The 17386-nt window shown below is 46.8% G+C and overlaps 1 protein-coding gene across 1 annotated transcript; it reads left to right on the plus strand.

Moving 5' to 3' along the window:
• Positions 1-7526: 7526 nt before the first annotated feature.
• Positions 7527-10717, plus strand: LOC125512295 (putative receptor-like protein kinase At3g47110). Its single transcript, XM_048677391.1, has 3 exons — positions 7527-8644; positions 8771-10242; positions 10323-10717. Exons 1-3 carry the CDS (start codon positions 7527-7529, stop codon positions 10715-10717), a joined length of 2985 nt encoding a protein of 994 aa, XP_048533348.1.
• Positions 10718-17386: the final 6669 nt, after the last annotated feature.

Raw genomic sequence — 17386 nt, forward strand, 5'->3', positions numbered from 1 at the left:
TGTTCATGATCAATTTTCTTAAAATTCATAATATCATTTTTAAGAGAGGAAAACATTTAGAGATAAAAGCATCTTTGCACTTATTCCATGAATCAATACTATTTTTAGGGAAAGACGATAACCAAGCTTTAGCACGATCTCTAAGCGAAAACGGAAATAGCTTAAGTTTAACAATATCATTATTCACATATTTATTCTTATGCATATCACACAAATCAACAAAGTTGTTTAGATGGGTAGCGACATCTTCACTAGGAAGGCGGTGAATTGATCTTTCATGACAAGATTCAGCAAAGCAGCATTATTTTCACAAGATTCAGCATCGGTAAGAGGAGCAATCGGAGTGCTAATAAAATCATTATTGTTGGTATTGGCAAAGTCACACAATTTAGTATTATCTTGAGCCATCGTGACAAGCAAGCAATCCAACACACAAGCAAACAGGAAACGGGCGAAAGAGGCAAACTGGGAAAGAGAAGGAGAACGGAGAGAGAGGGCGAATAAAACGGCAAGGGTGAAGTGGGGGAGAGGAAAACGAGAGGCAAATGGCAAATAATGTAATGCGAGGGATAAGAGTTTGTGATGGGTACTTGGTATGTCTTGACTTGTGCGTAGACTCCCCGGCAACGGTGCCAAAAATGGCTCGTTGTCGGGAGTCAAATCTTGACTTGACTTGGCGCGAATCTCCCCGGAAACGGCGCCAGAAATCCTTCTTGCTACCTCTTGAGCACTGCATTGGTTTTCCCTTGAAGAGGAAAGGGTGATGCAGTAAGGTAGCGTAAGTATTTACCTCAGTTTTTGAGAACCAAGGTATCAATCCAGTAGGAGATCATGCTCGAGTCCCACGCACCTACACAAACAAATAAGAACCTCGCAACCAACGCGATAAAGGGGTTGTCAATCCCTTCACGGTCACTTACGAGAGTGAGATCTGATAGATATGATAAGATAATATTTTTGGTATTTTTATGATAAAGAGAAATAAAGATGCAAAGTAACATAAACGGCAATAGAAATAGCTAAGTGTTGGAAGATTAATATGATGGAAGATAGACCCCGGGGCCATAGGTTTCACTAGTTGCTTCTCTCAAGAGCATAAGTATTATGGTGGGTAAACGAATTACTGTCGAGCAATTGATAGAATTGAGCATAGTTATGAGAATATCTAGGTATGATCATGTATATAGGCATCACGTCCGCGACAAGTAGACCGAAACGATTTTGAATCTACTACTATTACTCCACACATCGACCGCTATCCAGCATGCATGTAGAGTATTAAGTTCATAAGAACAGAGTAATGCTTTAAGTAAGATGACATGATCTAGAGGGATAAACTCATGCAATATGATATAAACCCCATCTTTTTGTCCTCGATGGCAACAATACAATACCTGCCTTGCTACCCCTGCTGTCACTGGGAAAGGACACCGCATGATTGAACCCAAAGCTAAGCACTTCTCCCATTGCAAGAAAGATAAATCTAGTAGGACAAACCAAACTGATAATACGAAGAGACTTGCAAAGATAAACCAATCATACATAAAAGAATTCAGAGGAGATTCAAATATTGTTCATAGATAAACTTGATCATAAACCCACAATTCATCGGATCTCGACAAACACACCGCAAAAGAAGATTACATCGAATAGATCTCTAAGAAAATCGAGGAGAACTTTGTATTGAGATCCAAAGAGAGAGAAGAAGCCATCTAGCTAATAACTATGGACCCGAAGGTCTGAAGTAAACTACTCACACATCACCGGAGAGGCTATGGAGTTGATGTATAGGCCCTCCGTGATCAATGCCCCCTCCGGCGGAGCTCCGGAAAAGGCCCCAAAATGGGATCTCTCGGGTACAGAAGGTTGCGGCGGTGGAATTAGGTTTTCGTGGTGCTCCTGGATGTTTGGGGGGTACATGGATATATATATATATAGGAGGAAGAAGTACGTCGGTGGAGCAACGAGGGGCCCACGAGGGTGGAGGGCGCGCCCAGGGGGGTAAGCTATCAATTCTCATGCGACCTTTAGTCTCGATCCAATGAGGCACAACATTCATCGGGAGTCCTTGTTGAAGAAGATCGTATAGTAACAAACTTAGCAATGAAGTTTCGCTTAAAAAAATAATGTATGCAAAAGATGTACTAAGGACAAGTAGTAAAAATCTTACCATCTTTCCTAAATAGATGTGACCGTAGTTCAGTACGAACACTATTGGTCACATGTTTTGAGTACTAAGATTTTTAAGTCCAGAAAAATATTTTGTCTTGATAGTATGAAGATCCTCAAGCCATGAAACATAATGACTTATCTCCTCGCAGTTTAGTTCAGCCCCGGGACAGTAGTAGGTCCTGTCTACCAAGCAGTGGACATGTTTGCTTGAACAGAAATAAGCTGTCAATGGAAATTAGTTGTCAACTATTTTTTAATAAACAATATCGAATACATAAATATGGTTGAGAAACTCACATAATGGTATAACTGGAGGCGTCTGCACATCGACCCAGATGTCGATATTACCTTCAATATCATCTCCCGGACGAATGTCAAAGGTGATAACTATATCAGGCTCAAATGCATAAGTCTTGCATAGTGCTTGCCAAGTTTTGCATTCAAAATAGGTGTAGGTATCTGTGTTGTATAATTTTGCATGGAAAGTATAACCATGCTCGGTCTTCAAGTAAACTATCTTTACCTCCATAGTAGTTTTCATAGGACTGAAACCTATCTTATCCAAGATAAAAACTCTTGCATGGCAGGGGATACGGTAGTACAATAGTAAAAACATTAAATTATAAGTTGAAGCAAGTGAAGCAGATGTCATGCTTAATTACGAAAAAGACTTGTCGTTGTGACTTACTGTATCCACTTCAAAGTTCTCGTCCAATTTGATGCTGAAGCGCCTATCATCATCTAGGAAGATTCCGTCGCACAGGCCGCACTCGTTTTTGCAGTATTCGCAAATACCGAAATCTTTTTCATCCTCAGACATTTCCTATGTTCATAGTTCAAACATTAATTGAAAATCGATCGAAGGCAACTACCAGGATATTCAACACACAAATCCGGGGCACTTGATATTTCCTACATATTTTGGCACAAGTCATGCCAAAATTCACGGAAAAATCCGGCATGACCTTTGCAAAAATAGGACATATCGAGCGCCTGAAATTTGCCGAAACGGAAATGAATCAACACTCCGGCAAAACATAGGCCACTCAGAGGTGTAACCTGCAAACATGACCGGCCACTTGAGCAAGCACATGTCCTATTTGAGCAACACAAGATATACATTTCAAAATATCATATAGGACTCATATTGACATGAGCATTCAATAAGCAAAACCAAATTGTAAAATAAAGAAGTATTCAAATTAGCATGCATTCAATAAGTAAAAGTAAATCATCTCATGCATCCGTACATCGTCGAATATTATCACTAATACATCCCGAGTAGTATCATACATATAACATCACTAATACAACTAAAACCCTAGCGCACGACGGGTATCGGCGCGGGCGGTGGACACCCAAAGAGAAGGAACCATCACAGGATCGTAGCTCCAGTGAGATCCCTGGAGAACCTGCCAGGTATTGGAGAACCTGTGCTCCAACGCAAATAAGTAGTGACGGACGTGCGCGTCCTCCTCCCTGACACGGTGACATACCACCTCCGCGGGGTCCTCAAGCCTCTGCACCATCACTGGCCCACGCGACCGCCACCAAAGAAGGTTCTGGACAACGACGGGTTGCCTCCTCACCAAGCTGCGCCCCCCAGTAGGTAGCGCCTCCCAGTACTAGCCCGACAGAGTCCAATCCCGGACATGGCCCATCTGGTCAAGCAGGTGTCCTCCGTCGAGTCGACGACGAGGATGCCGGATAGGCATCATCGACATCGATGCGGGAATAATTGCTTTAACTAAAAAAATAACAACAATGTGACATGTTCAACTAGTTCTATTAATTCAACTAGTTCTTACTAAAAATAAACTTTCTATAAATAAAATTAAACTAGTACCTAATTAGTACCTAGTTCTTACTAACTAATTAGTAGCTACGAACTACTGCCCTAATTATCATGTAATTTGATGAACCTAGGGGTGGAAAGTGGTAGCGGATAATCCGAAATATCCGATATTCGTATTCGATCGGATATTCCAATTATCCAACTTAAAAGTCAAATAAATTGTCAAAGTTTACTCCTTTTATGATTAATCTTAGAAATTATTATGCATTACAGTAGTGTTTATTCATAAACCTATTTATCAAGAAAACATCCAATTCGTTTCCACCTCTAGATGAACCCTAACTAATTGATGCAATTACAATTTGAAGAACCCTAGGGAGAGGTAGGGGAGGGGGAGGAGCAGGCGTGCTCACCTCGTGTGCCTGCGGCGAGGGAGGGGCTAGTGGGGTCGAGGTCGGGGGCGGGGGCGGCGTCGAGGTTGGGGGCGGCATCGAGGTTGGGGTCGGGGGCGGCGTCGAGGGTGTGCGGCGTCGAGGGTGTGCGGCGCGCGGCGGCCGACGGGCGACGGCGGCGGCGACAGCGCGGAGGAGTTTGGATTTGGGAGAAGTGGCCTTGGGGAGGAACGAACCGCGCGGTTAAGTCAAAAGTAGCAGTGGCGTGTTATGGGAAGTGCACTACTGCTAAGTTAGCTATAGCGCGTTTCTGGATATGCGCTGCTGCTATTCCTTTCTCTTTTTTCTCTTTTTCAATTATTTTTATTTACATTTTATTTTTTTTCTTTCTCCTTTTTATATTTCTTTCATTTTCATTTACTTTTCTATTTGATTTTTATTTAATTTTATTTCCTTTAGCAGTAGCGCCTTTGTGCGTAAACGCGCTGCTACAAACCAACTAGCAGTAGCGTTGTTCGCAGTAGATCGCTACTATTATGTGTAGCCTGTCGGCTTGGCAATGGGAATTTTAGTAGTAGCGCTTTTATCTTCAGGCGCGCTACTGCTAAAATTGTATCTGTAGCGCGGTTTGCGCCAACGCGCTACTGCTACATAGCACTAGCGTGCTTTTTTAACACGCGCTACTGCTAAAGTTCTGTGTATAAGGTTTTCCCTAGTAGTGGGGAAACAACACATGAATGCCGTCATCATCCGATCAACTCATTTAGGGTTTCCCCCGAAGGTATTGGGTGGGTTTGAGATTTGTACCTCGATGATGCCTTCATGAAGAAAACGATGATAAGGGCATCGTCATCACCGGCTCCGGCCAACGACCGAAGATCAAGTTTTCACTCGGATCCGTCCCAAGAAATCCACCCGACAACCTGTGCACTGTCTCGACCGCCTTCAAAGCCCCAGATCTAGCCGCCTAGATCCGGCGACCAACCGCAACAGCAGTTCCACCGTAGGAGCCCTGGCAGACCGGCCACTGCCTGAATGCGCCACCACTGGAGCCTGGGAGGAGGACTCCCACCCCACCTCGCCAAACCGCAAGAGCCGCCGAGATGGATCCCACATGCTCATCACCGTCTCTGATCGGAACCAATCCGTGGCAAAACCACGAGATCGCCGACACAGATTCGCCTTGGATATGGACTGCACCACGCCATGCCGCCACGGAAAGCCCGAGCTTCACCCGCCGCCACCGTCTAGGGCCGCCGCCCCAGGGTCCTGATCTGGCCAGCCCGGACCTCCACGGCGCCCTCTTCACGCCGTCGCCGCCGGCTCGCCACCAGGCAACCGTGCCGCCGCCCAAGGCCTCCGCCCAAAGCACGCCGTCGTGCCACCATGGATCAGATCGTCGCCGCGCCATCATGCGCATGGAGGTCCTGCCCCACCCCCTCCGACTTGATCCAGGGAGGAGAGCATCCGCCACCACCGTCGGCCTCCGGGCTTAGCCCGGCGGCGTCCTCCAGCAGCGGCAAAGGGAAGGGAGGGATGTGGTGGTGACCCTGGCGGCTAGGGTTTCGGGAGCCGCCCGAGTTGCCCGAGACGGGGCGACGCGGCCAGTTTAGAATATTATTGATGCCTTCCAGCGTTCAATGAATCAGTGATGTACCATGTCTTGTTGAATATTTACATTTATGCGAGGCTGTGAGCGCTGTGGCGGTGGATGTGTACCTCAAGCCTCAAGAGCGTTCAGGGAAATTCCCAGCTGAAGCTGATTGTTGTGTTGTTTTCCATTCACCGCTCATGAGGGCAATTTGTCTTCTTTGTTCATCTCCCAACTATGCTTTGGTACAAGAAGTATCGTTTCTGGGGAGTCCAAGAGTGCAGTGGTTTCCTTGGGAACAGCCGGGTTTTGGCTCCCTCAATGATTTGTCATGTATGAAACGAGTAATTTACGCACTCATATTGTTATATTTTGAAATTATTCATTTTCTTAAAATTGTTTGTTTTGTAGTTCAGTGCTGAGGTGGTTAAATCATTATAATTTTTGGCGTCGATAAATCATTATTTATTTATTTGGCATCAGCAAATCATTATATTAGTACTGCCAAGCATTTGTGGACTATTTGCAATGCCTATATTTTCCTACCACAGTCATTCAAATAATAATGCACCTCCAATTCATATTGAAAAATTATATGTATTGTCAAGATTTTATCAAATAAATATCTTTTATTATTTTCTCAAGCTGTACGAGCATGGTAACGCGCGCCTTAATTATCTACTATAATATTATGATAAAGCCCAGTAATTGCTATCTGAGCCCGGGCTCATTTACTCCCTCTGAACAATAAAATTTAAAATAATAGCAAAAAGTTCCACGAAAATCTGATTTTTTTTATGCAAGATGCTTGAGTGCATGATGCCCGTGCCAAATTTGGTGGAGCTCATGAAAAAACAATGCCAAGCAACGCCTAGCATCATTGCCGACCCATATTTTGGTTGATGAACATCTCTTGAGAAGATGCAGCATCGTGTAATGAATCCATCATTCTTGATCAGTGACGATCTACCTAATGATTTCATGACTGGGTGCGAGAGGCGGCGTACATATATACATGTTGGGATGACAAGGCAAACCTAGATCCCATCGCAAGCAAGCTGCAGGCCGAAGGCTTTTCTTATTTTCTATAATGTATCTACGGGTTGATGCTTGTTGGGGGTCCTTGTTAATTCCTGCATCCATCTCTTTATTGTTTGCATCATTATATTCTACGAGTTGATGGACGGCGATGATGACACGCTCAACGAAGTGGAAGATGAGATACACGCCCGACGACCTGCTCTTCACAACCTCCCAAGGTATAGCAAGTCGAACATGCCCATCAGTGCCGGCCGGCCGGCCATTAACTTTATTTTTCTTTATCCCAGGCTGCAACGGTGCCCATCAGCATCAGGCATTCCTAGGACCCAATGTAAACTATAACCCATCATAGGTTGGAAGGTTACACTGACTGACTTATGATGATACCAACCTTTTTGAAGCGATCAAGTCTTGCAACAACCACATGACAAACTAAGCCAAGCTAGTATATATATAGAACATGCAAAGGGTACATGGCAACCAAACCGAGAGTGCATACAAAGAGAGGTAAAACAATAGGGGTCATCGCATCGCCATGATCTTACTACGGTCACTTGTCGCCGTCCTGTTGATCTTTACTGTGAGTGCGGGCGATGAGGCCGCGCTCCTTGCTTTCAAAGCAAAGCTCAGCCATGGCGACTTGCTGGCCTCGTGGAACAGAAGCACCAGCTTCTGCAGCTGGGAGGGCGTGACGTGCCACCGCAGGCCGGCGCGGGTGGTGGAGCTGAGATTGAATGGCACTGGTCTCGTCGGAACGCTCTCACCGGTCATCGGGAACCTCACATTCCTGCAGATGCTCGATCTGGACTCCAACTCGCTCCACGGGAACATTCCGGCGAGCCTTGGCCATCTTCGTCGCCTGCATGGGCTATACTTGAGCAAGAACTTCTTCTCCGGCACATTGCCAGCAAACCTGAGCTCATGCATCAGCATGACTGAAATGTGTGTGGACAACAACAAGCTTGGCGGGGGCATCTCGGCTAAACTTGGAGAGAAGCTCACATATCTAACATTTATGTCGCTCAGAAACAACATCTTCACAGGGACAATCCCGATGTCGCTGGCCAATCTATCCAACCTACAGCTCCTCGACCTCTCCGACAACCAGCAAATGGGATCGATCCCACCAGGGCTCAGTAGCATCCAAAGCATGCGGTATTTCAATCTCGGCAGTAACCTTCTCACTGTTATGCTCCCACCTTCTCTCTACAACTGGTCATCATCGATCCAAGTATTTGCTGTAGGGTTAAATATGTTGTATGGAAGTATTCTAGATGATATCGGAAGCAAGTTCCCCAATTTGAAATATCTTCTCTTGGGTGCCAATAACTTCACAGGAACCATCCCTTCCTCAATATCCAACATATCTTCCCTCATATCACTTGACCTCGCTCATAACAAATTTAGTGGGTATGTGCCTCCCACATTTGGGAGGCTCATAGGTCTCCAGCAACTGAGTTTAAGTTACAATAAGCTTAAAGCGAATGATAATAAGGGGTGGGAATTCATAACATCTTTGGCAAACTGCAGCCAGCTGCAGCTATTGGAACTCGGCTCCAATTATTTTGAAGGACAACTACCAGGTTCGATTGTGAACCTGTCAATAAGTCTCCAGAAGTTATACATAGCGGACGATAGGATCTCTGGGAGAATCCCAGCCGACATCGGCAATTTGGTTGGTCTCAACAAGCTTGTGATAGAAAATACTTCCATTTCTGGAGTAATTCCAGAGAGCATTGGTAGGCTACAGAATTTGATCGAGCTATTCTTGTCCAATAATTGCTTGTCTGGTCTCATACCATCATCGCTAGGGAACCTTTCACGGTTAAGTGTCCTTTCTGCATACAATGGAAAATTGGAGGGGCCAATTCCGGCAAGCCTTGGGGAATTGAATAAACTTTTTATACTCGATTTGTCAATGAACTACCATCTTAACGGTTCAATACCCAGAGAGATTTTCAAATTACCCAGCCATTCTTGGTATTTGGACTTGTCATACAATTCCCTTTCTGGCCCCCTTCCTAATGAGGTTGGTAGTTTGGTAAATCTTAATCGACTGACTCTATCAGGAAACCGGTTGTCTGGTAAGATACCCGACAATATACAGAATTGCTTAGTGCTGGAATGGCTATCACTAGACAATAATTTGTTCGAGGGAAGCATACCTCAGTCACTAAAGAATATAAAGGGGCTCGGTATATTGAACCTGGCCATGAATAAGTTCTCTGGTAATATTCCTGAGGCCCTTGGAAGCATTGGATACATGGAGGAACTGTACCTATCACACAACAACTTGTCAGGGTTTATCCCGTTAGTTCTACAAAATTTGACATCATTGACCAGATTGGATATATCTTTCAACAATTTGCAAGGTGAGGTTCCAAATGAAGGTGTTTTCAGAAACATCACTTACTTAGCGGTTGCAGGGAATATCAATCTGTGTGGTGGAACTCCTCAACTTCATTTGGCTCCATGCTCCATAAGCAAGAACACAGAAAAGATTCCAAAGTCTCTTGTAATTTCTCTAGTGACAGCTGGAGCATTCCTGTTCTCACTTTCAGTTATTCTTCTTATTTGGACACTTAGCAAGAAGCTCAGACCTAGCAAGAATATATTAGCACAAAATTCAATCGTTGATGACCATTACAAGCGAATCCCCTATAATGCATTATTGAGAGGAACAAATGAATTTTCAGAAGTCAACTTGCTTGGGAGAGGAGGTTATGGTGCGGTTTATAAGTGCGTTTTGGATACTGAAGAAAGAACATTGGCTGTCAAGGTGTTTAATCTTGGTCAATCTAGGTATTCCAAAAGTTTTGAAGCTGAATGTCAGTCCATGAGAAGGATACGACACCGTTCTCTCATTAAGATCATCACTTCTTGTTCAACCGTCAACCACCAAGGTCAAGAGTTCAAGGCATTGGTTTTTGAGTTCATGCCCAATGGTAACCTGGATGGTTGGCTTCATCCCAAATCTCAAGAGGCCACTACAAACAACACGCTCAGCCTTGCCCAGAGGCTTGCTATCGTTGTTGATATTGTAGACGCTGTAGAATATCTGCACAACTATTGCCAGCCATTGGTTATCCATTGTGATATTAAGCCAAGCAACATTCTTCTTGCCGAAGACATGAGTGCCCGAGTTGGAGACTTTGGCATATCAAGGATCCTTCAAGAAAATACAAGTGAAGGGATGCAAACTTCATATAGCTCAACTGGAATTAGAGGTTCCATAGGCTATGTTGCTCCAGGTGACTAAATCTCTTCTAATTTTACATTTTACTTTTCACTCGAATATGACGTGCTAAGCACAAAACATTGCATGTTGCAGAGTATGGAGAAGGATCTGCAGCCTCAACAGCTGGTGATATTTATAGTCTTGGCATATTGCTGCTTGAGTTGTTTGCTGGAAGGAGCCCAACCGATGGCAGGTTCAGAGATTCATTGGATTTGCATAAGTTTGTTGAGGACGCTCTTCCAGATACAATCTTAGAGATAGCTGACACAACAATGTGGTTGCATGGAGGACAACATGATAGCATTGGAAGTATTAGAATCCAAGAGTGCTTGGTCTCGGTCTTCAGGCTTGGCATATCCTGCTCAAAGCAACAGCCTCGAGACCGACCACTGACAAGAGATGTAGCGGCAGAGATGCATGCAATCAAAGATGAGCACCTCAAGTTTATAGTGGAGCATGGAGTCCAAGGAGAAGCCTTGACTAGATAAATTCAAAGCATTGTTGAATAAAAAAGCTAGTACAAGACACGAGCCTGCATAATAAAGATTTATGAATCTTTCCGGTTAGTAATTATTCTTAGAGCTATGTTGCTTTACAACTGTACCAAATAAATGCAGAACTATAGTTGTGTTCTGCCATAATAGCAATATAGCAAGTCGCCTTTCAGTAACCAATCGGGATCCCAGTGTAATTGCTTTTCCGTTCTCAAAAACTTTATAGATGCAGGCAACATTACTCCGTTATTAAGGTAAACTAGAAGATCTGAAGTTCTATAGAGTTTCAGAAGTTCTTATTTTTATTTGTTTATATTACTAGAACAAAGTGCATCAGGTCAGATCAAGAACAATAAAATAAATGCTGAAACATCTTGTTTTTGGTGAACAAGCTTACTTCCTTCATTAATTAGTAGTAATCATTAACAAGAAGTCTAAGAGTCATGCTAATCCAAGCACACGCCTTGGCCTATCAGTAACAAGAAAGTGAAGTTTGAAAACATAGATACGATTCGGTACGACTTGATTAAATATGGCTACCTACCTTGTTCAAACCAGCACAAACCTCGCACAAGTCAACAAAACAGAGATGGTGGCACTTACGAGGTGCCTGAATGTTAGACTAAGTATATATTAGATATACGTGTTGTAACATAACCTGTATTTGTACGGTTCCCTCTTATAAATATATGACAGCCGTACCCATCAAGGATATCGAGCATTGTTCCAAACCCTATTTTGTCTAACATGGTATCAGACGACGCGTTCGATCCGCGCCGTGCTTCCGCCTCCTCTGCCGCCGCGTCGGCCTCCGCTGCCGTGCCGCCTCCGTCAACCCTGGCGATGGAATCGCCTTTCATGGCCTCCACGCCGCTCGCCTGGGCCCGTCCGGCTGCATCGGGCTCGCGTCCACCAGCGCCCCGATCGCCCACGATGCATCCATCGCTCGCCCATGATGCATCTCTGGAGCCAAACTCCCGTGTGCAGCCCCGTGATGGATTAATCTCCCGTGATGCGTCTCTGCCGCAGAATTTCTACAACACGTCTGCGTCGCTGCCCTACGGCAGGACTCCGTCTCGTGATCTGCCGCCGGCTTTAGGCCCCCATGGTGCCTCCGTCCAGGTGCCCTACGGGGGGCCGTATCCCGCGCCGTACGTTGCGCCGTCGCCGGCGTAGTATGCTCCGTCCTCCGCCGTGTCCTACGAGGCGCCGTATGGCGCGCCCTACGTCGCCCCTGCGCCGTACATCGCGCCGCCCCTGCAGCCCTACGGCGTATCTCCCACGGCGCCTTACGGTCATCACCAACACTATCGTGCGCCTCCGTCGGCCGATGCGCTAATTCCGTATAGTGCTCCTCCGACGTACGACTCGCAGCTCTCCGCACCGGTGGCTGAACCAGGACCGTTCCACTTCGCTCATCTTGTAACGGTGAAGCTCTCTGCCGACAACTACCTCCTGTGGCGCGCTCAGGTGTTGCCGCTGATGCGTAGTCACTACCTTGAGGGGTATGTCGACGGTATGCTGCCGTGTCCCCCGGCCATGGTTCCGGTGCCCTCGACCGCTGGTGGCTCCGTCATGGTGTCCAACCCTGCTCATCGTCGGTGGATCGCTCAGGATCAAGCTATTCTGGGTGCCATTCAGTCCTCGCTCACTCCCTCCGTGGCTGGCATGGTGGTCTTTGCCGCGACGTCGAGGGACGCATGGGCCACGCTCGACTCCAGCTTCTCCTCGCAATCGCTGGCCCGTTCCTCTGCCATTCGCAACCAGCTGGGTGAGGTCAAGAAAAATGATCTCTCCATCACGGCCTTCTTCAACAAGGTCAAAAGTTTGGCTGATACACTGTCGTCTATTGGGAAGCCTCTCCGTGACGAGGAGTTTACTTCGTTCATTCTCAATGGGCTTGATGAGGACTATGATTCTCTTGTTGAAAATATCAATGGACGTGACACGCCGATGCCACCTCGCGATCTCTATGCACGCCTCCTCAACACCGAACAGAGGCTCGCTGCTCGCCGCTCCGTTGGCGTCTACACGGAGGGTCCTTCTGCGAACGCTGCTCTCCGCGGGGGCGCCCGCGTTGCCAAGCAGAAAGCGCCGCCGACCTCGGGCAACCAGCCCCGTCCGCCCGCTCCACCTCAGACGGCTGGCCGCAAGCGGCTCCACTGCGAGGCATGTGGTGGTGGGGTTGAGTGTCAACTCTGCGGCATTGAGGGGCACTTGGCGTCTCGCTGCCATCGTCGCTTTAAACGAGATTTTCTTGGCATTGGAAACAATGGGAAGGGCAATGAGAAGCAAGCTGCTCTCGCTACACCGGATCCCGGGTTCACTCCTTCATACTCGGTGGATCCTGCCTGGTACATGGACACGGGTGCTACGGACCATTTGACGAGCCAGCTTGACAAGCTGGCCACTCGCCAGCCCTACACCGGTCACGATCAGGTCCGCACGGCCAATGGATCAGGTATGCCCATCTCACATGTTGGTCAGGCATCTCTCCTTTCACGTACCACTAAAACCTTGCGTCTGCTTGATGTCCTTCGTGTTCCTTCAGTCACACGTAGTTTACTCTCGGTTCCTAAATTAACTCGTGACAACAATGTGTTTGTTGAGTTTCACCCTTTCCATTTTTTTGTTAAGGACCGGGACACAAGGGACGTTCTTCTTAGTGGTCGAGCTCGCGACGGCTTATATGCGCTTGATGTGCCACGAGTCTCTCAAGTTTTCAGTGGTGTTCGGGTGTCATCGTCGCAGTGGCACTCTCGCCTTGGCCACCCTGCTACTCCCATTGTGCGCCATGTGCTTCATCGTCATCGTCTTCCTGTTGAGTCGAGTAATAAGGAGTTTCTAGTGTGTGATGCCTGTCAACAAGGCAAGAGTCATCAGTTGCCTTTTTCTGTATCAAGTCGTGTTGTCACGGCTCCTCTTGAACTTGTGTTTTCAGACGTGTGGGGCTATGCCCAAACTTCTGTTAGTGGTCACAACTATTATGTCAGTTTCATCGATGCTTTCAGTCGCTTTACTTGGATTTATCTTATTAAGCGCAAATCTGATGTGTTTCATGTCTTTATGCAATTTCAAGCACATGTTGAACGATTGCTTAAGCACAAAATTATCCATGTTCAGTCAGACTCGGGGGGGGGGGTGAGTATCGTAACCTTAACACCTTCTTTCAGAAGCTTGGCATCTCACACCATGTGTCTTGTCCTCATACACATCAGCAGAACGGTGTAGCTGAGCGCAAGCACCGTCACATAGTTGAAACTGGCTTGACACTTCTTGCACATGCCTCTGTCCCGTTTCGGTTCTGGAGCGATGCTTTTGTTACTGCCTGTTTTTTGATAAACAGGATTCCCACACGACGTCTTCACATGAAGTCTCCGCTAGAAGTGTTGCTTAATGATACTCCAGATTACTCCCTACTCAAAGTGTTCGGTTGTGCGTGTTGGCCGCATCTTCGTCCGTACAATAAGCATAAACTTGAGTATCGATCCAAAAAATGTGTGTTTCTTGGATACAGTCCTCTTCACAAAGGTTACAAGTGTCTTCACATTCCGACAAATCATGTTTACATTTCTCCTGATGTTGTTTTCGATGAGACTGTCTTCCCGTTTTCCACACTCACATCACCAACCGATACTCCCGTCACCGAGTTGCACTCTTTTCCAGTTTTGCCTGATCAATTTGTGGATGCTGCATATTCTCCTCTGTTGTTCCCTAACCATGGTGTAGGGACTGGACGAGGCGCTCGCCTTGAGCTTCTGGATGATGATACGGCCACAACTGCGCCAGCTGCTGCTACGCCGGGCGAGGCGCTCAACGAGGCTGCCCCCGCCACTACTCCGCCTGACCCCGCTGTCGATCACGCGTGCATGCCCCATGCACGTGGACCCGACGGGGTGCCCGAGTCGTCTTGGCCAGTGGCCCCGCTGTCGCCTGGGCCGGCCGAACCTGCGGAGTTGTCGGCCGGGCCGGCTGGACCCGCGGCGCTATCCCCTGGGCCGGCGGCCTCGCAGGTCACCGAGTCTTCGTCGCCTGGTCCGTCGACGCCGGTCACGCATGGTTTGTCTTCGCCGACCCTGACCGTGCCACCAGACTCGCCCGCCGGCACGTCCTCCTCGCCGCTGATGGATAGTGGCTCCTCTGGTGTGGCAGCTCCAGTGCCATCTCCGCCTGTCGTCCTGCGTCCCCATACTCGCAGCAAAAGTGGCATCTTCCAACTGAAGAAGCGCACTGACGGCACTGTCGCGTGGCTTGCGGCTTGTGTGGCGCATGCTGAGGCTGACCCTACGACTGAACCACGACATTTTCGAGCAGCGCTTGGCATCCCACATTGGCGTGCTGCGATGGAGCAGGAGATTCATGCTCTTCAAAGAAACAACACTTGGCGTCTTGTTCCACCTCCATCTGGTGTCAATATCATTGACTCTAAATGGGTATTCAAGGTGAAGAAACATGTTGATGGCTCCATTGAGAGGTACAAGGCACGCCTGGTTGCCAAGGGATTCAAACAACGGTATGGCATTGATTACGAAGACACATTCAGTCCTGTTATTAAACCAACTACTATTCGTGTTCTTCTCTATTTGGCTGTTACTCGCGGATGGTCGCTTCGACAGCTTGACGTTCAGAATGCCTTTCTCCATGGAGTTCTGGAAGAAGAGGTTTATATGCGTCAGCCGCCAGGTTTTGTTGATCCGGCTCAGCCACATCATTTGTGTCGCCTTGTCAAAGCTCTCTATGGTTTGAAGCGGGCCCCGCGTGCGTGGCATGCCCGTCTTGGCGCTGCTCTTCGTGCACATGGGTTTGTTCCTTCTACAGCAGACACGTCTCTGTTTATTCTTCAGCGACCTGAGGTGACTATGTACATTCTGGTCTATGTTGATGACATCATCCTTGTCAGTTCGTCTGCTTCTGCTACGGATCGGCTTGTGTCTTCTCTTGGTGCTGAGTTTGCTGTTAAAGATCTTGGAAGACTGCATTATTTTCTGGGCCTCGAGGTTCTTCATTCTGATAGTGGCTTGACTCTTACTCAGAAGAAGTACTCTCAGGATCTTCTGCGTCGTGCAAGTATGTTGCAGTGCAAGTCTGCTACGACTCCCATGTCTGCCACAGACAAACTGACAGCTCTTGCTGGTGACTTGCTCTCTCCTGAGGATGCCACTGAGTACCGCAGCATTGTGGGTGGACTGCAGTACTTGCTCATTACTCAACCAGACATATCATTTGCAGTTAACCGTGTGTGCCAGTATCTTCATGCACCACGTGATTCTCACTGGTCAGCTGTTAAGCGTATCTTACGCTATGTTCGTCACACTTGTTCATATGGTCTCCATCTTCAGCCTGCATGTTCTGGACTGATCTCAGCATTTTCTGATGCCGATTGGGCTGGTAGTCCTGATGATCGGCGATCCACGGGGGGACATGCTGTGTTCTTTGGGCCTAACTTGATCGTCTGGCAAGCTCGCAAGCAAGCTACGGTGTCTCGGAGTAGTACCGAAGCTCAGTACAAAGCTGTTGCTAATGCCATAGCTGAGATCATGTGGATGCAGTCGTTGCTTCGAGAGTTGAAGGTCTCCCCAACTCAGCCACCTGTTCTTTGGTGTGATAACATCGGTGCCACATACCTTTCATCCAATCCAGTATTTCATGCCCGAACGAAGCACATCGAAGTCGACTATCATTTTGTGAGGGAACGTGTTGCTCAGAAGCTCCTTCAGATTAAGTTTGTTTCTTCTAAGGATCAGCTTGCTGATATTTTCACTAAACCCTTGCCCTTGCCTTCTTTTGAAGGATGTTGTCGCAATCTTAACCTTCTGAGTGTTTCAGGACATAGTTAAGATTGAGGGAGGGTGTTAGACTAAGTATATATTAGATATACGTGTTGTAACATAACCTGTATTTGTACGGTTCCCTCTTATAAATATATGACAGCCGTACCCACCAAGGGTATCGAGCATTGTTCCAAACCCTATTTTGTCTAACACTGAAGTGTAATCTTGTCCAGTTCCTTCTTTAAACCACAAACCCCACAGTCTTGAGTTGTAACCCAAGAAAATCCCAAGGTTTGCTGCATCTTTGAATACACTGGCGGCAAGGATTGTGATTTCATCGGGCACATCATCCATGTCATTCAGAACCTCCAAGCATTTCGTAACTGAGAGTAGCCTTCCTTGCTGTTACACTTGCTCCATCTTGCTTGACGTGAGGATTTCGAAGAGAACACTGTAAGCAAGCACTTCTGGACATGTAACAGTACAGATAGTTTCAGATACCGATCGAACATACAGAAATAAAAAGTGTATTTTTAAACTGGATCGAATGCAATGAAGCATATTTGATTATTATCAGTGTGGTTGTAGTAAAGAAAATCTACCGAATTGTTAAAGATTATTGGTGTGGTTCTGCTGCTTCAGAGACATTAGAGATTAGATACATTACTTGTCGTGAGGACAATGTGTAAGAAACATTACACACAAGACCGTTCTTGTACCTAATGTACTTAAATGGACTTTGCTAACTTCCACCCAGTCGGACGTTAAGTAATACATCCGTACGATGGATCCGAACGATCGATCGGGTAGTGGCAGCCGTCCTGGTTTCTTTACGGGAGTTATCGAACGAGCATCCAGCAAAGCCAACTATTCATTCCCTTAATTTTTGCAT

The sequence above is a fragment of the Triticum urartu genome, chromosome 6, assembly GCF_003073215.2.
Source record: "Triticum urartu cultivar G1812 chromosome 6, Tu2.1, whole genome shotgun sequence".
Taxonomy (NCBI): domain Eukaryota; kingdom Viridiplantae; phylum Streptophyta; class Magnoliopsida; order Poales; family Poaceae; genus Triticum; species Triticum urartu.

Bases quoted from the DNA above. Each gene is read 5' to 3' on its own strand.
- LOC125512295 (XM_048677391.1), top strand. From the start codon at position 7,527: ATGATCTTACTACGGTCACTTGTCGCCGTCCTGTTGATCTTTACTGTG. The intron at 8,645-8,770 runs CCCAGCCGACAT...CTTGTCCAATAA, and splicing joins GATAGGATCTCTGGGAGAAT to TTGCTTGTCTGGTCTCATAC. The intron at 10,243-10,322 runs GTGACTAAATCT...TGCATGTTGCAG, and splicing joins CATAGGCTATGTTGCTCCAG to AGTATGGAGAAGGATCTGCA.